General features: G+C 38.2%; 1 protein-coding gene across 2 annotated transcripts in view; it reads left to right on the top strand.

Moving 5' to 3' along the window:
- Positions 1-26,522, top strand: part of LOC127419496 (SPRY domain-containing protein 3-like) — an 82,130-nt gene that overhangs the window by 30,823 nt on the left and 24,785 nt on the right. For both annotated transcript variants that reach the window (XM_051660928.1, XM_051660929.1), the window contains exon 6: positions 432-620. In XM_051660928.1, the coding sequence (XP_051516888.1) occupies positions 432-620 (189 nt within the window). The remainder of the gene's footprint in view (positions 1-431; positions 621-26,522) is intronic.

Below are 26,522 nucleotides of genomic sequence, written 5' to 3'. Positions count from 1 at the left end.
CACCCATTCACTTGCATTGCGTGGACCTACAGAGCTGAGATATTCTTCTAAAAATCATAATTTGTGTTCTTCAGAAGAAAATTTTATACACATTTGGGATGGCATGAGGGTGAGTAAATGATGAGTGAATTTTCATTTTTGGGTGAACTATCCCTTTAAAACAGTAAAACTAATGTTAAAACGAGCCAACTTTAAAGTTCCAACTTTAAAGTCATGCTTTAAATCATTGTAATATATGAACACCTGTGACCACACAACAGCAGAATTGTATATTAATGTGCCCAGATGCAAAGGTTTTTGGCAAACATCAAATGTGCTTTGTGTTATGCCTTATTTTCAATAACTTTTGAGATATGATTCATTCTAAAATAGTGGTTTACTTCATGGAATCCTGTAACAGAGCCCTCTTCGTGTGTATGTGTGTATGGTAGGTTGGGTCAGTGGTGGTGCCAGTGGCTCCAGATGGGCTGTTCCCTGCCATTGGCATGCACTCCCTCGGTGAGGAGGTGCGGCTGGACCTGCAGGCAGAGTGGGGTTCAGAGGAGGAGGACAGCGTCATGATGGTGGACAGCCATGAGGATGAATGGGCACGACTTTATGATGTCAAAGTCGGTGGTACGGTAAGTGCAGGGCATCCCTTGAAAACCCATCAGACCGGATGCGAAACCAATTAGTTTTGTATTCGGACAATATTTTTTTCACTTGAGGAGGCATGAGGAGTTTAATGTACTTTGAGAAAAGCTGTTATAGCAAAAAAAAAAAAAAATTAATTTAACAATTAAATGTAATGAAAACTTAACAGTATACTTTACAGCAGTGGTTCTCAAAACCTTTTTTTTTTAAAAATATTGCACCCCTTTTAAAGTGTCCCCCCCACCCCAATGGCTCCCAACCACTGAAAAATGTATAAATAAACAAATATTCTTTTAAAAACACACTTCATTTAAGAAGTTTAATATTAATATTAACAAATTAAATTAAAACAATGTAGCCTTTAAGTGTTTCTTAAGTAAACACTCACTATGAGACACAAGCACTTGCAGGCGCATAGTGCATATGCAGACATGCATGTGAGTGGCACCCAGTTTGTGAACCACTGCTTTACAGTACTATGCTCAACCCTTCACTACCGTGCGAGGAAATCAATCGCATTTGCAACTAGGGCTGGGTATTGATACAGAATTCCCAATTCGATTCCGATTCACAAGCTCTCGATTAGATTAGATTTCGAATGGTCACAATATCGATTCATATTATAATGTCCCTTTTGCTTACATATAAAATAAAATATCTCCCAGCTAATGCTGTTAATTATACAGGGGACCTTTTAACTTGATACATTAGGAAAATATTAAATTTACTAATTATATTTTATTACTTTGGTCACATTTTGGCTTTTTTTAAATAAACAAACAAATGTATTCAGTTAATAAATAAGATATTATATTTCATATATTATTTTTGTTACATACAGTTTAAGTCAGAAGTTTACATACATTTAGGTTGAAGTCATTAAAACTAATTATTTAACCACTCCACAGATTTCATATTAGCAAACTATAGTTTTGGCAAGTTGTTTAGGACATCTACTTAGTGCATGACATGAGTAATTTTTCCAACAATTGTTTACAGACAGGTTGTTTCACTTTTAATTGACTATATAACAATTCCAGTGGGTCAGAAGTTTACACTAAGTTAACTGTGCATTTAAGGAGCTTGGAAAATTCCAGAAAATGATGTCAGTCCTAATTAAGCATCTGATAGGCTAATTGGAGTCAATTGGAGGTGTACCTGTTGATGTATTTTAAGGCTTACCTTCAAACTCAGTGCCTCTTTGCTTGACATCATTGGAAAATCAAAAGAAATCCTCCAAAAGTCTGGTTCATCCTTGGGAGCAATTTCCAAACACCTTAAAGTACCACGTTCATCTGTACAAACAATAGTACGCAAGTATAAGCACCATGGGACCACGCAGCCATCATACCGCTCAGGAAGGAGACGCATTCTGTCTCCTAGAGATGAACGTAGTTTGGTGCAAAAAGTGCAAATCAATCCAAGAACAACAGCAAAGTACCTTGTGAAGATGCTGGAGGAAACAGGTAGACAAGTATCTATATCCACAGTAAAACGAGTCCTATATCAACACAACCTGAAAGGCTGCTCCACAAGGAAAAAGCCACTGCTCCAAAACCACCATAAAAAAGCCAGACTACAGTTTGCAAGTGCACATGGGGCATAATGACCATTGTTATGTTTGAAGAAAAAAGGGTGAGGCTTGCAAGCCGAAGAACACCATCCCAACCGTGAAGCATGGGGGTGGAAGCATCATGTTGTGGGGGTGCTTTGCTGCAGGAGGGACTGGTGCACTTCACAAAATTGATGGCATCATGTGGAAGGAAAATTATGTGGATATATTGAAGAAACATCTCAAGACATCAGCCAGGAAGTTAAAACTTGGTCGCAAATGGGTCTTCCAAATGGACAATGACCCCAAGCATACCTCCAAAGTTGTGGCAAAATGGCTTAAGGACAACAAAGTCAAGGTATTGGAGTGGCCATCACAAAGCCATGACCTCAATCCGATAGAAAATTTGTGGGCAGAACTGAAAAAGCATGTGCGAGCAAGGAGGCCTGCAAACCTGACTCAGTTCTGTCTGGAGGAATGGACAAAAAATTCCAGCAACTTACTGTGAGAAGCTTGTGGAAGACTACCCAAAACGTTTGACCAAAGTTAAACAATTTAAAGGCAATGCTACCAAATACTAAGAAAGTGTATGTAAACTTCTGACCCACTGGGAATGTGATGAAAGAAATAAAAGCTGAAATAAATAATTCTCTCTACTATTATCCTGACATTTCACATTCTTAAAATAAAGTAGTGATCCTAACTGACCTAAGACAGGGAATGTTTTCTACGAATAAATGTCAGGAATTGTGAAAAACTGAGTTTAAATGTATTTGGCTAAGGTGTATGTAAACTTCTCACTTCAACTGTATTTATTGTTTAATTGCATAATTTGTACTATTTACAAGTATTTACATTGATTTGTTGAACACGTGCTAAAACCGGTACTGTCTAAACAGTGCCTTTAAATGAGTGAAAGTTAACGAGAGAGGACTCGAATGGCTTTACCTCATCTGTGCGATGCATGATTATAATTAAATGTTTTTTTGTTTTGTTTTTTTGATCAACAACTGACTGTAAAGAACAGAAAGGGTATTAAAAGAGACATTATTCAATGACAAATCGGTTTCCTCTCATTGTAATAGAGGTTTCAAATGAAGATCTCGATTAATCGGAAAAACAGTATTTTTACACACCCATATTTGCAACAAAATGTTGTGCTATGCGGCTAAAATGTATATATTTGGCAACTGACTGTTAAATGTTTAGATTTCACTCACCAGTGACTGTGTAGTATAGGGGTTGAGTATTCAGCAACGAGATCTTTTCACTGCGTGTTGAGAGTAAAAGTTGTTCCATATAATGTGTGTCCAAAGACAAAATCCATGCAACCCATTTTTGTCATTGAATACTGTCTCTTTTAATATCATTTCTGTTCCAGAAAGCCAAAATGTTACCAAAATATGAAAAACTAACAAAATATTATTTGTAAAATTAACATTTTTTAATGTACCTAGTTAGAAGGTCCACTGTATAATTAACAGCATTAGCTGGAAAAAATTTCATTTCATATGTAAACAAAGGGACATTATGACTGAAATGACCCATATGAATCGATATCGAATCAAATTGGAATATAATTGAATCAAGAGCTTGTGAATCGGAATAGAATCGGGAAATCTGTGTCAATACCCAGCCCTTGTAATTAATGGTGTTTGCTATGGCAATATCACTATTGCGTATTGATTGTGTGGCACAGTGGTCAACGCTCTGGACTACAGTTCCAAAGATTGCAAGTTCGAGTCCAGCAAAGGATGGTTTAAAGGGTTCCAGTAGCTCAACTGATATACATTTACGTTTACATTTATGCATTACAGTGCACTTATTACAGGGACAATCACCCTGGAGCAACCTGGGGTTAAGTGCCTTGCTCAAGGACACAATGGTGATGGCTGTGGGAATTGAACCAGCATCCTTCCGATTACCAGTTATGTGCTTTAGCCCACTATGCCACCACCACTCCGTGGTGCTAGCCACGGTCAAGGGTTCCATTCCCAGGGAACACAAAAAGTGATAAAAAAATAAATATATGTTTTCTTTGAATTCACTTTGGATAAAAGTGTCTTCCAAATGTATAAATGGAAATGTATTGCTTTGGTTTAATAATCTGAACAAACCCCTAACCCTAATTATGAAAATTCAGCATGCATCTCATCTTGCTCTGTTTGTGGATATGAATGATACCTTAAATTAAGCAGCTTGTTGTGGAGATGTGTGCTGCAACTTTTCTAAGCAGTCAGACTTTTGTTTTTTTGGAAAAACAAGTGGGGAAATACCATATATTTACACTGAAGCAGTGACCATAGTCTCATAGCTTAGAGACTTGGGGTGAGCTCTTTTGGCTAGACTCAGTAAGGAACTACAAAGAACACCCTTGTAACCACATAACAACATGCTAAAAAACACTTAGAACTCCTTAGCAACCACATAGCAGTGCCTTGGCAACCACCCACAAGACCCTAGCATCATGGGCGCAAGCATTACTCACATTTTCTTCAGAATGCATTGCAATGGTATTCAGAGTTGTGAATAAAATATGACTCAGCCTAGCCTGTTTCTTGGCCTCATGACTTTACACGGAATTGCTCTCAACTGAAGCACCATGGCCTATTTTCCTGTTGAGAGATGATCATAGCCATTGTCACTAGTTCTGATTACCACTCTGTTTTTACATGTAATATCAAGCCCTACTATTTTCATTCAGATTCTTGTCATAGTTCTAAGGTTATTGTGATAAATAAGGTCTATGGTCCCAGCATCCAACCCATTTAAAGAGTATTACTTTGATGTAATCCCCACTTTAAATATTTTCAATCATTATATCTCACAGAGCACCAAATTACTAGGTTGCCCTGATAAATTACAACAAGAATGAACTGAATTCCAAGACCGCACATTACTTTACTTCCTGTGAGCATATTACCAAGTTTACATCATATACATTCTTGGAAAAAACGCCTGGAGGAACACAGTCGAACCCAACTGTATGCCATTTGACTGAGCAGAGAAAATTGTTTGCTGGGGGCAATGTCTTTTTTTCACCCATAATTCCTCAAAGTGATGTTTAGATAAAGTTAAAAGCAACATGCACTCCTGTGTTTGGGTTAGTTATGGAGCAGAGACCTCCCAATAGAGTGAGACTGTAGTTCCAAAAGAGCAAAAAGTGCAGGGTGCAAATGTTCTTCTAGGAAGAGATTGTGCACTCTTCAGACACCCATCATACCCGCCTTTCCATCTGATACTCTGAACCTTCCTCCGGCCTGCTAATGCTATACTGAGTTCATGAAAGCATAAAGTGCCTCACATTCTCTCTGCTTTACTGGGTTGGTGGCACGGACCAGGCAGAGTGAGCCAGAACTGGCACGGACTAGCTTGTAAAAACTCAGTAAGGAGACATGCAGCCTGCCAAAGATTTTTTTTTTGCCTTTCGAAAATGTGGTTGAAAAAGGTTTTCTCAGCTGGGTTGTTCTCTGCGAGTCATGTTGCATTGGCTTTTAGTTGGGTCTGTCTCCTTAAACTGTTAGTTCACCCAAAAATGAACTTTACAGAATGTATTTCAACATTCAAGAAATCAGTTCTTCATCAAAGTCAGTACATACTATGATATAGGAATACGGACGCAGCCATAGTCTCTGCTGATAAGGGCAGGTTCTGGCAAGAACTTGAACGTCTGGGCAGATGGAACCAAGTCTGGATGCCTTTGTTATTTAGTTTCCACATTAGTCACCACTGAGTAAACTCATGTAATTAAGTTTCTTTCAGAATTAGTGATCTCGCTACAAGATAGATTTTCTGCTAAGCACTCTTTGTATCCATTATAAAATCATTCTCTAATAGGCTTAAGAGCAGAGTGTCGTCAGTCAGTTTTTGAAGATACTTATCTCCAGGCTCCACTCTAGTTTTCAGGCACAATCTTGTGTAAACCAAGACTTAAAATGTTCCTCTGCAGTCTGTCATAGGAGATGTGAGAGCAACAGCCATTTTGTTACCTGTCTCTGATGGATCCAACAAACTGTCTGCAGCTTGAGTCATTCCCTCCATTTATGGGGTAGCTCTTGTCATTCATCGATGTCTGTTTCTTGTAGCAACACCTTTCCGTTCTGCAGTAAAATGAATTCAGAAAGTCTGTCCTTCAATAAGTCCTCGGAAAAACAGGCTCTGGGTCTTGAACTTAAGTGCAAGTTAAGAACCTATGGAGGTGTGGTGACTTTTTTGTATTACAGTATCAGTATTGATATCAACATCAGCATACAGTACCAGTCAAAATTTAAAACACACCTGACTAAATGCACGTTTCTTGTGATCTTAAAGACCTTTTATCTAAAGGCTTGTGCTTAAAGGCTTGACATTTTTATTTTTGTAGGTAAATGTAAATTGTGCATATGAATGTATTCCCATAAATTCATTCAATTAAATTAAAAAAGTAGCTAATTTACAAAAAAAAAAATAATAATACTGGGCCAGATTGTGGTGGAATTGCAGCCAACAAGAGCCAAACATATACTGTATGTGAACTCCTTAAATACTGTTGGAAAGCATCCCAGAGATGCAGAGATAAAATCTAGGCAAAGGGTCACTGCTTTGAAAAGATAAGATGGTTTTGATTTATTTTTCGGTCACTGTATAGTTCCACTCCATACTTCAAATATAAAAAAATAGGTTTGTCAAATATCTTTTCTGGTCCTCTATATCATTTTTAAAGTGCGTTTCCCTCCACTAAACATTTAAGGCTAGGGTAAACTTCGCGTTGATAAGCACTTAGTAGGGGTGTCCCGATTCACTCGTTTTCTCGATGCATCGATTACTAATCCTGCCAATTCTTTCGAGTTGGTCTTGGAATTGGATTTTTGAATCTCGATTCAGCAAAACAGTGTACAGAATTTTAAAATGTATTAATTTAATTTTATTACATGTGCGATTTATTGGAGACGTGTGGTGTCTTGCTCCCTCACAACTCTCCCCTTACACTCATTTGACTCTAATTGAAATTTTTTATGAGCAGCTTTCCGAGGCTTTCAGGCATCTCATGTCTGACCTCTCTTCAGGATGGCCACTGTCTATCACATGAGCAAATGACAGCACGCTCACAATAGCGTTCTTATCTCGTGTCAAATGCACTCAAACCACTAATGCAGTCGCCAGTTTATTGCATGGCCACTACTGAAATAAAATGCTTTTGTTGCAGGGAAAGTTAGCTGTTATTCTCTGTTAGATCAAATAGTGCCATTTTACTGTCATTCAGAAAACATTTAAGATGAAGATATTTAGTTGATATTGCTTTTTTTTTCTTGTGTTAAAGGGATAGTTCACCCAAAAATTAAAATTTTCTCATCATTTACTCACCCTCATGTCATTCCAGATGTGTATGACTTTCTTTCTTTCTGCTGAACACAAACAAAGATTTTTAGAAGAATATTTCAGCTCTGTAGGTCCTCACAATGCAAGTGAATGGCTGCCAAAATTTTGAAGCTCCAAAATGCACATAAACACAGCATAAAAGTAATCAGTAAGACTCAGTGGTTAAATTCATGTGTACAGACACCAATATGATTGGTGTGGCTGAGAAACATTTCAATATTTAAGTCCTTCTTCTTTTGATTTTGGTGATTTGCATTCTTCGTCCATATCGGCCCCTACTGGGCAGAGAGGAGAATTTATGGTAAAGACTGACTTAATTATCGATCTGTTTCTCACCCACACCTATCAGATCACTTCAGAAGATATGGAATTTTTTTCCCCCCTTTTTTCTCCCCAATTTGGAATGCCCAATTCCCTCTACTTAGCAGGTCCTTGTGGTGGCGCGGTTACTTGCCTCAATTTGGGTGGCGGAGGACAAGTCTCAGTTGCCTCTGCTTCTGAGACCGTCAATCCGTGCATCTTATCACATGGCTCATTGTGCATGACACCGTGGAGACTCATGCTACACTCCGCGATCCATGCACAACTTGCCACGCGCCCCATTGAAAGTGAGAACCACTAATCGTGACCACGAGGAGCTTACCCCATGTTCACTGTCATGGAAAACCTGGAAATATCCGGGAATTTTAAATTCTGAATTTACAAAAAATCTTTTTGAATCAAATCGATTTGCTTTCATCCCAAAGATTCACACCCCTGCACTCAGCCTTTTAAAATAAACTCTTTTTGACTGGGAGCCCATATAGATCTGTTCGACACATGCACACTATGACTACTTTAGTGTTTTAGCACAGTCAGCACAGGCACAAGCGCTGACAACATGCAAAGATGCGGATTATCCATGTAAAGAAAAGCTAGGCTGCACGCGGAGAGTCCGTACTGTGCTGATGACGAAGTGCATGCAACGTAGCGACACGTGGAAAACCAAAGTATACTTTGTTCTTTAGATGAAAGATTTTCATGTCAGCGATGTGAAACTCTTTACATTTTGCTTAGATGATTGACTGTTTGATCTTTTATTAATTAAAAAAAGAGCTGGCCCATAAATTTTACAGATCCCAATACAATAGCACTAATTTGCTCTTTAAGGCGGTTCTGTTTCTGTTCTGTGTTTATGTTCATTGTGATTGGAGAGCCACTCCTGTTTAGATAAGAGAGTATCACATTCTGGCGGGCTGCTAGCTGTCATCATAGCTGTCGAAAAGCAATCCCAAACACTCCCTGATTTCGTTTGTTTGCATGCTTTATTTGGCCATCTCTGTCATCCATCCTTATGCATGTGATAACAGGGAGAAATTTTAATGGGCATAATAGCACACTTCACTGTTATAATAGATTGCGTGAGATGCATGTTTTTTTATTGACTACACTTAAGACAGCTTAAGATGGGTTTTTATTCAGATATGCATGTATGTAGATGATGAAGTATGATCTCATTTGGAAAGAAGTGATAGAAATGATCTCAAGGTGTTCAGAAGTAAGTAGGCAGCCATTTAGCCGACACTTTTATCCAAAGCAACTTGTATACGTATTACATGGAGAATCTCTGAATCCCAAAGACTTGAGGTGTCTTGCTCAAACACACAATGATAGCTTATGGCTCACTGGTTCAGTTTTTTTTTTTTTTTTTTTAAACAACAGAACTGAATGAGTTTCATGATTTTAGGTTCAGTTAACTGTTCTTAAATGTGCATTCTTCCAATGCGAACAGGACGCTGTTCTAAAATACTCTGACAGTGTTTCCTACGATACCATTCAGCAGCACTGCAACTCTGCTATTGAGTCATACAATGTGACTAGTGTAGTTGGATTCCCTAACAAATTATTTCTATAAGCCGGTTCTTTTGAATCTACAGCATGAAACATAGAACGTGACCAGTGTAGTCCGATTCCCAAACAAGTGATTCCTATGAGACGGTTCTTTTGACCACTAAACATACAGCGCTACCTCCCGAATAAATTACTCTTATCAGGTTTTTTTTTTTTTTTTGTGAATGTCTTGCTGAAATGTAAGTCATTCATTTTGTCATGTCTGACATTATCCAAGAACTGTTACTGTGTTATTTGTACTTGAGGCTTATGAGACTTGCGTCAGAAATGATTGTTGATATTGTAACGTGTACAACCACAATTCTAAAAAAGTTAGGACAGTATGAAAAATGCTAATAAAAGCAAAAATGAGTGATTTGTAAATTATAATCACCCTTTGCTATATTGAAAGCTCTACAACTACACATTATATGATGTTTTACCCTGTAAATGTAAGTTTCTTTTTTTTTTTTAAATGTACAGTCATTTCAAATTGCAACATGCTCAAAAAGTTGGTACAGTCGAGTGTTTACCACTGTGAAACATCACCATTTCTTCTTATAACACTTATTAAGCATTTGGTCACTGAAGACACAAGTTTGTTAAGTTTAGAAAATGGAATTTTCCCCAATTCATCCATTATGTAGTCTTTAGCTGCACAATTGTATGGGGTCTTTGTTGCTGGATGGTGTGCTTAATAATGCACCACACATTCTCAATTGGAGATGGGTCAGGACTGCAGGCAGGCCAATCTAACACCCACACTCTCCGCTTACACAGCCATTCACTTGTAATCCGGGCAGTATGTGGTTTGAAGTTGTCCTGCTGGAAAATGCAGGGACGTCCATGGAAAAGATGGTGCTGGATGGCAGTATATGTTGCTCCACAATTTGTACATATCTGTGTGCATTCATGGTGTTCTCACAGATGTGTGAGTTACCCAAGCTATGGGCACTGACACACCCCTGGCACATACAGACACTGGCTTTTGGACCTTATCCTGATAACAGCTTGGATGGTCCTTTTCCTCTTTGGCTCGGATAACACGACGGCTGTGCTTTTCAAAAACATTTTGAAATGTGGACTCATCGGACCAAAAAACACAGTTCCACTTTTCTACTTTCCATCTAAGATGAGACCGAGTCCAGAGAAGTCAGTAGTGCTTCTGGACAGTGTTGATGTTGGGCTTCTGCTTTGCATAGTAGAGTCTTAACTTGCATCTGTGGATGCAGCGGCGAGTGGTGTTGACTAACAAAGGTTTACTAAAGTTATCCCAAGCCCATATTCATGATATCCATTACAGATAAATGAAGTTTTTTTATGACAGTGACGTCTGAGGGATCAGAGATCACGCACATTCAGAAGTGGTTTTCTTCTTGCCCTTTATGCACCGAGATTTGACCAGATTCCTTGAATCTTTTAACTATATTGTGCACTGTAGAGGGTGAAATGCCCAAAATCCTTCCAATTTCTCTTTGGGGAACATTGTTCTCAAAGTGCTGGATTATTTGCTGAAGCATCTGTTGTCAAGTTGACAAGTCTTGAACGATCCTTGCTCTTGAAGGACTAGACTGTTTTTGGAGGCTCCTTATACGGTATACAGTACTATGACACAATTGCCTCATATGTTTAACATCTCCTGTTTCACATCGCCTTATTTCAATTCATCAAATTGTTATTACTCTTAAATTGCCCCTGTCTCAACTTTTTTGGAGGGTGTTGCAATCATCTGATTTGAAATTACTGTACATTTTCAAAAAAGGTAAAACAGCATTATGTATAGTTGTGGTGCTTTCAATATAGCAAAGGGTGAATATCATGTACAAATCACTCCTTTTTGTTTTATTATAATTTTTCATAATGTCCCAACTTTTTCGGAATTGGGGTTGTAGTTAAAGGTGTTTTGTTGTTATTAGTGGTATTTTATTAAAATTATTATATTGACTTAATGATTGAATGAAATCTTAATTAAAAAATCTATTTAAATTTTGCAAAAATCTGTTCAGTTAAAATAAACCATTTAATTGTTTGGTAACAGGCAGGTGAGAGCAATAAATCTAGTCAGAATTACAGTTCTTATTTCCAAGTATTTCATCCTCAAAACAAGTACTATAGACAATTTCAAGGATGTAAACGATAATAAAGGAATTACAGTGCTGTGAAGAAGTATTTTCCCCTTTCCAGATTTCTTCTATTTTTGTGTATTTTTCATACTAGATTGTTTTAGATCTGCAAACTAGATTTAACACAAAACAAAGGCAACCTGAGTAAACACAAAATACAGTTTTCAAATATATATATATTTTTTATTGAAGCAAAAAAGTTATCCAACACCAATATCACCCATATGAAAAACGAACTGCCCCTTTAAACTTAATAGCTGGTTGTGCAACCTTTAGCAGCAACAACTGCAACCAAATGCTTCCAATATCTGGAGATCAGTCTTTCACAATGCTGTGGTGGAATTTTGACCCACTCTTCTTTGCAGAACTACTTTAGTTCAGCCACATTGGAGGGTTTGAGCATGAACTGGCCGTTTAAGGTCCTGCCACATCATCTCAATCGGGTTCAAGTCAGGACTTTGACTAGGCCACTCCAAAACTTTAATTTAGCTTCTTTTGAGCCATTCAGAGGTGGACTTACTCTTATGCTTTGGATCATTGTCTTGCTGCATAATCCAGTTGCGCTTGAGCTTCAGCGCACGGACTGATAACCGGACATTCTCCTTTAGGATTTTCTGGTAGAGAGCAGAATTCATGTTTCCCTCAATTATTGCAAGTCACCCTGGCCCTGAAGCAGCAAAGCATCCCCACACCATCACACTACCACCACCATGCTTGACCGTAGGTATGATGTTCTTTTTGTGGAATTCTGTGTTTGATTTACGCCAGATGTAACGGGACCCCTGTCTTCCAAACAGTTCCACTTTCGACTCATCAGTCCACAGAACATTCTCCCAAAAGGTTTGAAGATCATCAAGGTGTGTTTTGGCAAAATTCAGACAAGCCTAAATGTTCTTCTGGGTTAGCAGTGGTTTTCACCTCGCCACTCTTCCATGGATGGCATTTTTGGCTTTCTGATAGTGGAGTCATGAACAGTGACCTTTATTGATGAGAGAGAGACCTGCAGTTCATTGGATGTTGTCCTTGGCTTTTTTGTGACTTCATGGATGAGTCGTCACTGTGCTCTTGGAGGAATTTTGGAAGGTCGGCCACTTCTGGGAAGGTTCACTACTGTGCCAAGTTTTCTTCATTTGGAGATAATGGCTCTCACTGTGGTTCTTTAGAGTCCCAAAATATTTGAAATAGCTTTGTAACCCTTCCCAGACTGATGTATTTCAATCACCTTTTTCTTCATCATTTCTGGAATTTCTTTCGACCTTGGCATAGTGTGCTACTGGGTGAGACCTTTTAGCCAACTTCATGCTGCTGAAAAAGTTCTATTTAGGTGTTGATTTGATTGAACAGGGCTGGCAGTAATCAGGCCTGGCTGTGTCTAGTCCAGCTGAACCCCATTATTAATGCAGTTTCATAGATTTGAGGATTTAGTAACTAAGGGGGCAAACACTTTTTCACACAGGCCCAGTTGGTGTTGTATAAAATTTTTGCTTCAATAAAGAACATTATCATTTCAAAACTGTATTTTGTGTTTACTCAAATTGCCTTTGTATTATATAATTTTTTTTGAATTTATGAAACAATTTAGTACACAAAAACAGAAGAAATCAGGATGGGGCACATATTTTTTCACAGAACTGTAGAATGCTATTAGCCCTGAAGCATTTCTGGTATCATTACCAGATCCTTTAAATAAGGCTTTGGGTTAACATATTTTCTCAAAGAACATCAAACGTTTACCTGAAATGACTTATCCAGACATGTTGTTGATACTGAGCATCTACGCAAGAGAGGCGATGAAACTGTTTCGTAGTTTAGATGCTCACAGTTATTTCCTTAGCAGAAAGATGGGGAATATTGGATCGCTCCTATTATAATCAAATAAGCCGTTCAATAAAGCTGTCTGCATGATCTGCAAACAAGTTAAGAATATATTTTTTAATTATAAAAAAAAAACTTTTCTTGTCTCTTTCTGATACTCCATCTACTCTGAGAACTAAGCAGTTTGATACTGCAGATATTGTTGACTTCGACAAATTTCTTATGTTCCTTATTTGTAAGTTGTTTTAGATAAAAGCATCTGCTAAATGACTAAATACAAAAGTAAATGAATTGCGCAGCTTCTTTCATTATAATGGGAGCGATCTATAGTCACTTTAAGAGCTCTACCTCTCAGACGTACAATTATTTGGCATACATTTTGTTTACCCACCAGAGATAAGATGTGCGCTACAGCATGTATCCAGCCATCTCGCTTCATTGCAGCAGTTCATGCATAAATTTGTGGTTGTTTTTTCTAAGATCTAAACACTTTAATTTCTATTAGTTCCAGGCATCAAGGGAGCATCCAGCCACTGGGCAGTATAGTCCTCACTTTAATAATGGCATTTTATGACAAACGTGTTAATGTTAGTAACGTTAATCGTGTTAAAATCACTACGAATGAAGCGCCTCCCGCTGTTGTTTTGAATGAATTTGACAACGAGCAAGAAATGTTCACGGGACAAATAGTCCTTGAAATAGTCTATAATAATTGTTAAAGGAACTGTTAAGGAACCAGAATTGTTTTGAAGAAACGGAATCAAAACTGGAATGATTAAATTCTTTACAATTACCATCCCTAGCTTTTAGGCATTACCACCCACAGATATGGTCTTGCTGTGGTCACTCTGTGCTGCTGCACACAAACTATGCCAAAAATTTGCTGACTCCGTAACTTCTCTTTGCAGTTAGCCAGTGCCAAGCCATTTCTCATTTCAGAGGTGTTGATGAGAAATTACGGGTTAAATTTAGCAGAGAGTACAGTAGTTTAGTTCTCACTCGTTGCACTTCTGTTGTACTTCTGCTGTTAACTTTAGCGCATTAACATATAACTTGCAACATCAGCCTGTATGCAGAGAGAAAATCACTCAATCTATATGGAAGCTGGCACGGATTAGGATGATTAAGACTCATAAATCTCTAGATTAGCCAGTATGTATACTGCAGCATATAAAAATCTTACAGTCTATTATCATGGTGAGGTGCATTTGTGCAAATCAAAAGATGAATTGACACATCAAATCTTTACCAATGGTTGCCCCTGCTTTTGTGTGTGTGTTATGAGGTGTTTGGCTTCTGCCGCTGTTGCGTACGTGCTGATATCTGTGAACTTGTGGCAGAGATCAGTTTAGCTGTTACTACACCAGAGCCTATGCCCACCGACTTAATCTCCTCTACGCTCTACAGCCGCCAGACTGCACCTGGATTACTGCTCACTTTAACCTGAACACACACGCACTACACCAACAGGTTCTTATGTTCACACCAGTGCTATCACAAGTGCCAACATGCACCCATACACATACTCACCTACACTGCTTTAAACACTCATTCATACTCATGCATACACTCACACTGACTTGTACACACACTTGGTTGGAGTTGGTTGCGGGTAGGCTTGGGATTTCTACACATTGAGAATAAAAAATGTTTTCCCATGACTAGCGATCTTTGTTACACGGCTCTCTGGAATACTCTATTCTGATTGGTTAATGGCGCCATCCAGCGGTCAGATATTGCTCTTTAACAATCGCACATCCGGGGATTAAGACGTATCAGACCGTTCATCCGGGTTCTACGAGCCATCTCTCCTGCTTCTCGGCTCACTGTGCGATCTCAACAAGTAAGCTAATAAAATAAATTCAGCTCAAATCAATGTTTGAAGTGCATTATTTATTTTTTTGCAAGTAGTCTTGTAATAGGGGGTCATTTTTTTACAAAGTAAACACCAACAGAACTCAGACTCAAACCAGAGGTGGATTTCAGCTGTTCAGCTATTTATTTCTTCTCACATAAATACACAGTTTCAGAGCAAATCAATGTTTCATGGCCATTTATTTGTTTATAGGGCAAGTAGTCTTGTAATAGGCTGAATAATGAAGAGTCATACAGTCATTTTCACAAAATAAATACCAACAGAACTCAAATCGAAGGTTGATTCCAGCTGTTCAGTGATTTCTTTCTTCTCAATTTCAACGCAGATCAATATTTTATGTCCATTTATTTATTTATTTGGTTAGCATCCATGTAACAAGGGGGATAATGTACAGTCAGCCGGTTGTTATCGCATATAAACCCCGACAGGGAGATCAGGACCCTGACGCAAAGCAGAGTCATTTTTTGCAGATATAAATAGGGCTACTCGTTGCACAATAGTTTTTGTCTCTTTATACATATTTCTCAACACAACTTTGAAGTGTGAGTGGCAGGGAAACTAAAGGGGGTCGCACACCAGACACGTTTGGCAGACGACATGGCGCGTTCTGAAATTACAAACAGTTACTATGACTTTTCGCACACCATCGCTGTCACTCATCATCTGTTGCGGTGCCCAGCTACGACTCCGGAGGCTGTTCAGAATTCTGCAGCGGCACGGAGTGCAACTCACATAGTTTTTCATTAAATCCGTCCCAAATCATTATCAAAGAACATAGAATATTTACTCAAGCTTTCAATGAATTATATATATTTTTTTTTTTACATGCATCTATCTTCAATATAGCCTACACTATGTATTTTCAGTAACAAGTGTATCTTTTTGTGTTCATTCAAGGCTGCTTACGGAGAAATTGCATAATAAACATAGCCATTTCTAATTGGTTGGTTTGTGCAGTTACACCAGTTTCATACAATAACCTTTCAAACTCATCAATGGCTATGTTTACATGCACTGATTTTCTTAAATCCGAATAAATTCAGTCTGGTTGCAGATTTTGAATGCACTGTTTATATGTCCCCAAAATTTTGCGATCCTAAACAAATATTCATTTACATGTACATTACATGTATTCCGAACCAAACTTCTGTGCATGCGAAAAGCATCAGTTGTTGAATTCTGAAGAAGCGGAGAAAGGCTGAGTAAGTGAGAATGGCACCAAAAACCGTAATTGGCATTTTTGCTTTGAGTTATCTAAAAAAATATGCCAAAAGCTTTCTTCTTATGTTACTTACTCAGCAAACGAAGAATTAGAAGCAGCGTCCAATACCCTGTCTGACTTAACCATGTATTTGCCTCATGCCCATTCCTCATCCAATATAACAGTATAAGAATCACAACCTTGGACTGCAGCCTGCACTGCATTGACGCATCCTTTGTGTGATACCTGTGCCTTGTCCTACCCGCAACTGGCATCACCCCCTTGTGGTCTCCCAAAGCTATTACACCAGACTACATTAAACGGAAGGCCAACTTACAGTGAATTGGAAAGCACACAAATTAGACTTCTAATGTAAATATATCGATGCCTCAAAAACATATTGTGAAAATAACATGCTGTTCAGTAATACATATATACATATTTTGTGACATTCCTAGTTGCGGTTGATAATGACAAAGAATGCTGGCTTCAGAGCAACGATTTATTGCTAAAGCTTCTCTGGCCATTTTATTGTAAAGTTTTTGTTTTTTTTAACACCTCAGCTCATTGACACTTTGTGGTTTGCCTGGCATTATTGCTAAATACGTGACACTGGGGGAGTGATTCAAATGTTCTGGCCCATTGCTGTCCCCCCTAGTTAGAGCAGTAATTTAGGCTCAATGTCATACTTTACATAAATGGAATGACAACCCTTAACCCTTTGGCACACTAGATGTGGCTGAGGCCTAGTTAAATCTGGTTTGGCTTTAGGAGCCACACTCTTACAGTTAAGTCAGGAATTCATTATCATTATGGGCAGTCTAACTGTATTACAGTAACACTAACCACTGGCAGACAATCTTCATAGTTTCATCTTGAATAAGCTACCAGGACTGCTGCAGACATCTGTTCTTGCTCTGTAGTTTTTGCGTAACATCCCTTCACTTCAATGGGTGTTGATGAACCTTAGTTTCCATGTAAGTGGGCAGTGAGCCTTTGGACAGTCTTTTTGGTAAGGGCAAGTTCATTTGTTTCCCATAACAGAAAGGTTTCATTTGAACTCAAGCAGATACTTAGTGTGAGAGCAGTAAAACATCATTTCACCCCTCAAAGAGAACTTGAGAGTGTGAGAAAGAGGAAACGCTGACTTATCTGTGGCAGGGAGAGGCTGGTAACCTGTGTTAACATGAAATTTCCACTGGGTTTACATCCTTTTTACTGGTTTTGATAAAAAGAAAGAAAATTCCGTCCAACGACATGGGTTATTCCTTTGGGTAATGCTTATGTCACCCAAATGGGCGTGAAAATCGAAGAAAGATCCTATGCATATTTACACATTTACATTTAGTCATTTAGCAGACACTTTTATCCAAAGCGACTTACAAATGAGACATATAGCAAACAATTTGTCATACAAAGTATAACAACATCTGCAGTATATGACTGCCAAGTTCTCACAGTAGCTGGAGTAGTAAAGATCCTAGGACAGAAGAAAGAGACAGACAGAATTTTTTCTGTACATTAAGTGCAGGTTAAGTGTAGTAGTAAGAAGATATATCAAGTTCTATGACAGAATGTTGAAGGTAATGTTGATGTAATGGTATTTTAGGGCTAGTAACTTGGCAAAGTGCTGGTTTTTTCCCTTCAAGGAGCCAACCATGAGCCATCACCATTCTGTCCTTTAGCAGAGGCTTTCAACCCCAGCTTAACCCCAGTTTCCTGGCGTCTGTGGAAAGTAAGAAAATAAAGAAATCATGTGAAAGTCGTGAAAACAATTTCATGGTTTAGCAAGACCAAAATCATGGTTTGGTCTTGCTAAACCTTAGTCCAGTAAAGACTTTGATCAGCAGTGACCCCTGCTTAGTTTTTGTTTTAGCTTGCTTTTATTTTTTACTTTATTCATTATTATTATTATTATTATTATTTATTTCTATTTATTTTGTTATTTTGAAATTTTCCCACCATCTATCGCATTTTTGGGGGGTGCTGACATAAAAGTCAAATATATTGCAGTTTATTTTGAACTCCCCCTTCATTCAGTATGAACTAATCAAAAGAACCCAAGAATTTTGTGGCAGATTATCTTTAACTCCATAACATGCGCAGGTGTGTGCAGCCATGCAAGTGTAAATGTCTTTTATCACATTAGGTCCAATAGCATCAGTTGTATCAGTCCTTTGGCAAAATCAAATGATTATGGTTGGGCAACATCTTCCCTGCAGCAATAACTGGTAGTGATAGTTCAACGGGATCTATTAAAAAGTGGTGAAAGACTTCTCAGCTCAGACCAGGGCACTGATGAGATTTTTCAGATAGACTCCAGTAGTTTTATTTTGTATAAATACACATGGCTCGGTTTTGATTACATGCCAGCCACATACCAATTATATTTCTCATTCTATTATTACATATGTTTATGTTAATATCACATTTTTGTCCCTTCAGGGAATGGCTTGATTCCTGTATCGTAATGACATTAAAACATTCAACAAAGAGATTAAGCAGGATTTCATTATCTAAATATACAAATGTGCTTTATTAAAATTTGTATCAGAAATTAACTTTTTTGTTAGATTTTTGGGCTGTTTTTTACTCTTATGTGGGATTTTTTTTTTCTAACCATATAAAACAAACTGTGTGCCATCCATTTATGTTAAATACTTATTAATCCATTAATTAATAGTGATTACCAAAATTGAGAATTTATAACCTCTTACCCTTAAAATTATATCAACATCTACTCATATTTTATGTGAAAATAGATATAACTGGTACTATAATAGAATATTAAGAACTATGTCAGAAGTTGCAAATAAAAAAACAGAAGAATTCATTGCGGGGCATATTTATGCCCTCACATTTAAATTTTTGCTTTCGGTGGAATTTTTGCCCCAAACCCCCCTTAATTTTGGACCTGATTATAAAAGATCCATATAAGCAACATGTTTTCAGGTCACTTTGTTTTGCTTTTGAGGAACTCCTTGGAAACCCAAGAGGAAGGAATTCCTTGTAGAACTCTGGATATTCAGGTATTCCTGGCAGAGTTCCTCCAACAAAATGAGTCTAGATGTTTGCATGAGACTTTGTATGGAATATTATGTCAATTATACGATGAAATCCCAAGTTCAACTTAAAACTCTGGAGTGCAAGGTGAATCAAGGACAAAAGTGACTAGCATTTAGACTACCAATCTACAGCATTACTGTCAGCAGCTAGTAACTTGTTTGAAGGAAAGCTCGTAATGATATAAATTTCAGCAATTTTTTCAGAGACTGTCAAAAGAAGACGTCTGTCAACAAAAATGTCATTGGCTTCTCTTGTGGGTGTATCCCATTTGTGTTTTCAATCTTTTCCACATTCTCTGTATTGTGACAGGAAGTTGTGGGTCTTGCTTGCAATGTTGCACCTGTTGCCGGGGCAGCCGTTCAACAAAACAAGCTGCCACCCCCACGCAGGTCTTGGGATCATGACGTTTAAGATCATGTTGGATCTGTCAACACTGTCATTCAAGCATGCTGGGAGCTGTTGAGAGCTGTTGGGATTGGTAGAAAGGTAGACAGCCTCCCCATTACTCAGCATCAAGGAGGTGTGACTAAGTGCAATTTTGCCTCCATCCTCAAATGAACAGGCAACTGTCCTGACACGAAAGCTCCAGGTTGATGTGAAAAGAAGAGCCAGATGGGGGCAGAAAAAAAAAAAACCCTGCTCACTACTAAAAAAAGTATCCCACTGTTAATACGGATTAATGGACAGATCAGACCATTGGTGCATTCGTGAGACAGCCGTACATAACTTTAACTCAAATGGCTCATGGAATCGCATGTATTTCCTTTTGGTCACATCCACCTCGAAATGAAGCAAGAACTGTTTTGTGTACTTCAAGGTTCATCATTACATTAATTGTTCATATCACAATGTACATTTCAGTAATGTCTTTGTTGTATATGTATATATACAGTATAAATTTTCTATTTTAATTTTAATAAAAAAAAATAAATAAAAAAAATAGAACTTTATAATGTTACCAAAATAGGAGCGGGAGCTAGTTGTCACACTTTTACTCCAGTGAATTTTTCTCAGATTAAGTTTGTTTTGAAAGTAAATTTCTGCATAACCACATACCTTAAAGTCTTGGGTACAAAAAAGCTATCGAAAGCTATCGATTTATTGAATACACATTAACCTTTTGTGACAACATGCCCCAATAGCAGGCATATTGTCAAACTAAATGGGGCAAATTGTCTCAGGCAACGTGAGCATGTCTCAGACATCACAACCACCAAAACAAAATCTACACCTCTCTTTAAATCTACACCAGTATTAAAAAGCCTATAATAGGTTTTTCAGCTAAATTTAACAAGTAAAACAATTATGGCACAAAACGATTCATTAAACAACAAAAATGGAACAGGTAGGGTCTGTTCCAAATCCTAGTGTGCTGCCCCCAGAGGCAGCATTTTAAGACATCATGGGCATGCTCCCGACGCGAAGGCTGTTTCAAAAGGTAGGTATCTTAATTATGCTGTCTGTTTAGATATCTCATTTGGTCAAATTCTAAGGTAGCATCATATGTATCTATCCCAGGGTAGGCAATCCCAGAATGCACCATGATGAGCTCGGCGGAAAAATAAATCCGAGATGGCAGATGAAACAAGGGAAATTTGTATTATAAGCATACTTACAACCTATTCAATACTGAAAACTATCTATAAAAAATACTTTAAAGTCATTTTGCACAAAATGTGAGCTATGCGTATTTATGCTCATTAGAGTATCGTGCCTTTCCTCTCACGTCACCGGTAGTGAAAACAGTTGTGCATTGAGTCACCTTTGCACTGTGTGAGGAGCACTATTTGAATGTCGCGTGGAGTTGCTGCCTGTCATAGCAGTAAGGATGCTGCCAGAGAGAGTTACGTTTTGAAACGGACCTGTAATGTACAAAAATATCAAATCATCATTTTGACTAACAAATATTGTATTAATTGTATACATTTATGACATTTTAAACACAGACAGCATTCCCTGAATAATTGTGACAACATGCCCCACCTGACTTAAGAAAAAATACCTTTGTCCAAAGGACACATTTAAACCTTTCGGTAAAAATTTGCCTTCTTAATACATAGTTGAAGCTTGCCCTAATACTGTATATGCCAGTGTAATTTGATTGTTTGCTCATGTTTACAGAAGAGCTGTAACAAAGAACATAATAACAGAGAAAATTTACTTTGGAGGGTAGAATTCACAAAAATTATTCTAATTTAAGAGGTTTTTGTATTTGGTGTTTGAAACCAACATACAAAACTTCTGCTAGAGAAAATACACCTTTGCACAATTGGATTTTTGACTCTAAATCGTATTGCAATCCGATTGAATAATCACATTCCATTTCCACTTGGCCACATCAATGTGTCTCCGCCAAATGGATATATATCCGATCTTTAATTCCCGCACTATATGCAAATAAAACAGGTTTCACTTCAGTGATTATGCTAATGCAGGGCAGCGAATTTAAAAGAATTTATAATTTGATTCCAAGTGACTTTGCCTCGTGTGCGGGTATCTGTGTGTGTGTGCACACGTGCTGTGTGTTTTCCCTGTCAGGCTTCTCGTAGGTAAGATGCGTCATACGCATCATTTGTGCTCATAATGTCAGTGTTTAGTTTCAGTTTTGCCAGCGATCTCCATCAAATAAATGAAGAAAAAAGTAGTGTCTTTCCTACAACATGCATCCGTTTAATAATTTATTTACAGCTTGATGCAAGCCCTGTGCAAATACTGCAGCTGTTACTGCATGTTTAGCATTTTCCCTATGCTGATGTAGCACTATTTGGGCGGAGTAAAGTATACTTATGTAGCTTGAACAACCAGATGAATTTACACTTGACCAAGTTTCGAAAAGATCGGATTTATATTCGTCTTGGAGGGCATTTATACCTAGGATAGCAATCCAATCGTGAAAAATGCATGAAGTGACCAAGTGTAAATACCCCCTACATCTTATCGTTACTTAGAGTCTTTGTGACAACTTCCCGATGTGACAACTAGCCTTGGTCTCCCCTATATAATGGGGAAACACTGTTCTCCATTTTGCAGAGTGATCAGCTTTACTTATTGGGCAAGCCCGTCAAGATCAAAGTGTATACTGATTGTTTGCAGGGATGTGCGTATTTCTGAAATTCATCAGTGGGTTTTGATGTGAGTAGGGGATGTTCTTAGAGAACTGACAGCAATCTTGACATGTCAGTTTCATGTCTGTGTTTCACTTCGGCATGTACTTTCTCGAGTGTGTGCTGTTGTTTTCGAGAGTGTGCAGGATCACATATGGACTATCAGTATTCATTACCAGCATATGGTTTGAACAGGACCCCCTGGCCTGTCTGAGTCTCTGTGACCGGCAGTCGTCTACAAATGTAAACAAGGATACCAAAGGTTGTTGTACATGGCGTTGGAGAAATGTTTCCATTGCCCAAGCAAGTGCTGATTCTGTCTTTGCAAATGGAAATTTCTAGGTAATTAATGACAACCAGTTGAAATCTGAAAGTAATCACTATGCTTCAGAACAGAACGTGAAACAAAGACCATATCTGTGTTTCAAAACCTAGTGAGCCCCCTACCTGGACAGCATTTTTGGGCCTCCATAGGCATTTGGTTCAGGTTTTGACCTGAAATTATGAAGACTTGAAATTTGTATTGAAAATTTGTATGTGACAAAAATGCTGTCTAGGTAAGCGGCTCACTTGGTTTTGACTTGAAGTTTTAAAGTTTTGGTCTTTGAATTGAATGTTCGAAAACGCATATGATGGCCAAAAAGTGCTGTCTAGTTAGGCAGCTCCCTTGGTTTTGACCTTAAGTTTTGGTCTTTGAATTGATCATTCGAACGTGCATATGATGGCCAAAAATACTGTCTAGGTCGGCAGCTCACTAGACTTGACCTTTGAATTGAACATTTAAATGTGCATATGATGTCTCTATAGGCAGCTCAGTAAGTTTTGACTTGAAATTGCAAAGTTTAAGTCCTTTAAATGAACTTTCAAAAGTGCGATGGCCAAAAATGTTGCCTACTTAGGTGGATTACTAGGTTTTGACCTGAATTTTTAGTTTTTGAATTTAATATTTGAAACCGCATATGATGACCAAAAATACTCTCTAGGTAGGCAGCTTACTAAATTTTGACCTGAATTTTTGAAACGTCTGTACTTTTGAATTGAATGTTCAGAAGCATATACAGTATGATGGCAAAAATGCTGCCAAAGTAGGTCGCTAACTAGGTTTTGACCTGCAATTTCAAAGTGTTAACTTTCGAATTGAACTTTCAAACATGCATATAATCCCTTGATAGGCAGCTTACTTGGTTTTGGCCTTTGAATTGAATGTTCAAATGTGCATATGATACACAAAAATGCCATCATAGGTAGGCAGCTTACTAAGTTCAGACACAGCCTATGAGTGCTGGCTCACACTTTGCTGCACCATTTTAAAAGTCTAAGTAAATCTTTTAATCTACCCTATTCAGCCACAATTACTTCCTTAAGGCAGTGTAAATAGAACTTTAAGTCACACACGCAAGTGCTCAAATGTTCTCCATTGGTTTTCATAATTTTAGATATCTGGTACACCATTGAATGTAATGTTATGGATGTGAATGGTAAATCTGCAAGTTGGCATACATTAATGATGGCAATTTATAAAAGAATCCATTGTTAATTTTTTCTTTTCATGGGTAAATCTACAGGTGGGGCCGCTGATAACTGCTTGTTTGCCACTCACATGTCTATAGCTAAAAGGCCATGCCCCACCCTCGTTCCATGAACTTATTAAAGAGAGGTCAATCTTTTGTCTTCCCTAATAAGCTTATTATATTAGACTGTCTCTGTTAACACACCTGATGGAAAAAAGTCAATCAAAAGATGTCATCACTCATGTGTGCTCAGGTTTGCCCATACTTGATCGGGTGTCTTGTAGATGATTATTCTTGTAAGTAATGTTGAATTGTACACAGGCTATACACAGTACTGTGCAAATGTTTTAGGCACTTGTGAAAATGTTGCATTGTGAGGATGTTTTCAAAAATTATGCCATAAATATTTTTAATTTATCAATTAACACCATACAAAGTCCAGTAAACAGAAATAAAGCAAAATCAATATTTGGTGTCACAACCTTTGCCTTCATAACAGCACCAATATGACTCAATGACCTTGTTTACTCCTGGTATTAAGATGCGTCTCGGGTGATCCGATCACGTGGTCAGGAGAGATACATCGCTGCTTATACCTGGTTGCTTAAATGCGTTTCCTGTGACCACTTGTGTTCAGATTTCGAGGGGAAGGACTCTGTTTCATGACTACATACATCAATCACTATGTCAGTGTGTTACTGCATGACATTGAAGTGCAACAAATTCAGAAAAAACAAAGCAGCTGAAATTCAATTGAAGCACAAACGCAACATTTCAAGCCAAATCATCGATTATTCTAGTGGTATACCTGTATTAAAAGAGCTGCAGATTGATATCAGACACACTGAATAAGATCTGTGAAGTTGTTAGCGAAGTGTTTGTGTATGTATCAGGTTTTTATGATTTTCCGATCAGACGGTTATTTCCTTTTAAAGACACTCGTAACCAGCAAAATGTAAACTCTTGGTTTAGTGCAGCGGTTGATTGACATGTGACGGGTTGCGCTTCACCTCTGTCTGGGACACATACAGGATGGATTAGTGTTTACACCTCAAATGTGATGTGGTCACGTGTTATTTTGACCACATTTGTATGTGGTTTTTGTGATCCGATCACAAAACATTTTAGACCCTTTTTAGACCTGTAGTTAGCACTGCCCAAATGTGATCAGATCACCTAAAATGCATCTTAACTAGGGCTGTCAAACGATTAAAATATTTAATTGCGATTAATCGCATAATGTTTTGTTTTTTTTCGTTCATCTCGATTAATCACAATATCTTTATTCTTTATAAACATGAGTGGACAAAACATGCTTCATCCTGATGTATTTTTCAGTCATCCACACAAAACCTACCCCACCAACAGAGTTGAACAACAGAAAATGAACACAACTCAATTCAAATTATGTACAAAATATGGTAGTTGTAAGTGTATTATGACAGGATTTATTCGCTTCTTTTTACGGATTTTTGACAGACATAATCTTTCCAGGAGCACAGTGGAATTAAATAGCTCTGGTCATTTGCACTACTCATGGAAAAATGTCTGTACTGTCATTTACAATTTACAACTCTGTGCAAAATGCATCAAAAACTCCTTTTAGACCCCGGTCACAATTTTAACCGGTGGGATTAAATGGGTTAACCTGCAGGGTTCCCGCAGTGTCTTCAACTTCTACATTGGCTAGTGCACTATCAACAGAGGCACTGTGACAGAACCTTGTAGACAGCAGCAGGGTTTCCGTTAGCTAGTAATCAGTACTGCCACTCCCTATACGCATATCACGCAGTCTGCGTAGGGCACCAACTCCCTAGGGGGGCACCAGAAACTCCACTGGCTGCCTTTACTGGTACATTATATGTTATTCAAGGACCCGGTAGCAGTCGCAGAACACAGACGATCGCCTCACACTTTCATTTCGCGCCCGCGCCTCGCAACTTTCTTAACGCGCCTCGCAGTGCATGGCAGTTCAAATGGCAGCTGTCTTGCCGCTGCAATCATGTTACAAAGTTCCGAGCTCTATCTGTGCTTTGCGGGCATGTTCTACTGATCTGCTACATTGATAAAATGCTTGGCGCAGGTATCAGCGTAATGTCTCCCAAAATCTGTTTTCCCCATGGTCAATGCATTTGACATTAGCGCCGTTTGCACGAATTGACTCGCTTCTCATGAACAACGGTTAATTCAAAGGGTCATATTGCATGTTAATGCCATTAAAAAATGTGTGGCGTTAAACAAATTTTGCGTTATTATGGACAGCACTAATCTTAACCCTTTTGCACATACGATCAAACCAGTGTGATTACACTAGGCTGGGCTCAGACGCGTAGGATCAAACCGGTGTGATCTCCATTCATGCTGCTTTTTACCAGCAAAATCGGTTGTCATAATGACTGAAACAGTTGTCATAA

Source organism: Myxocyprinus asiaticus, chromosome 28 (assembly GCF_019703515.2).
Source record: "Myxocyprinus asiaticus isolate MX2 ecotype Aquarium Trade chromosome 28, UBuf_Myxa_2, whole genome shotgun sequence".
NCBI classification, from domain to species: domain Eukaryota; kingdom Metazoa; phylum Chordata; class Actinopteri; order Cypriniformes; family Catostomidae; genus Myxocyprinus; species Myxocyprinus asiaticus.
The sequence above is the reverse complement of the archived record's forward strand: the minus strand, read 5'-3'. Positions and strand labels throughout refer to the sequence as shown.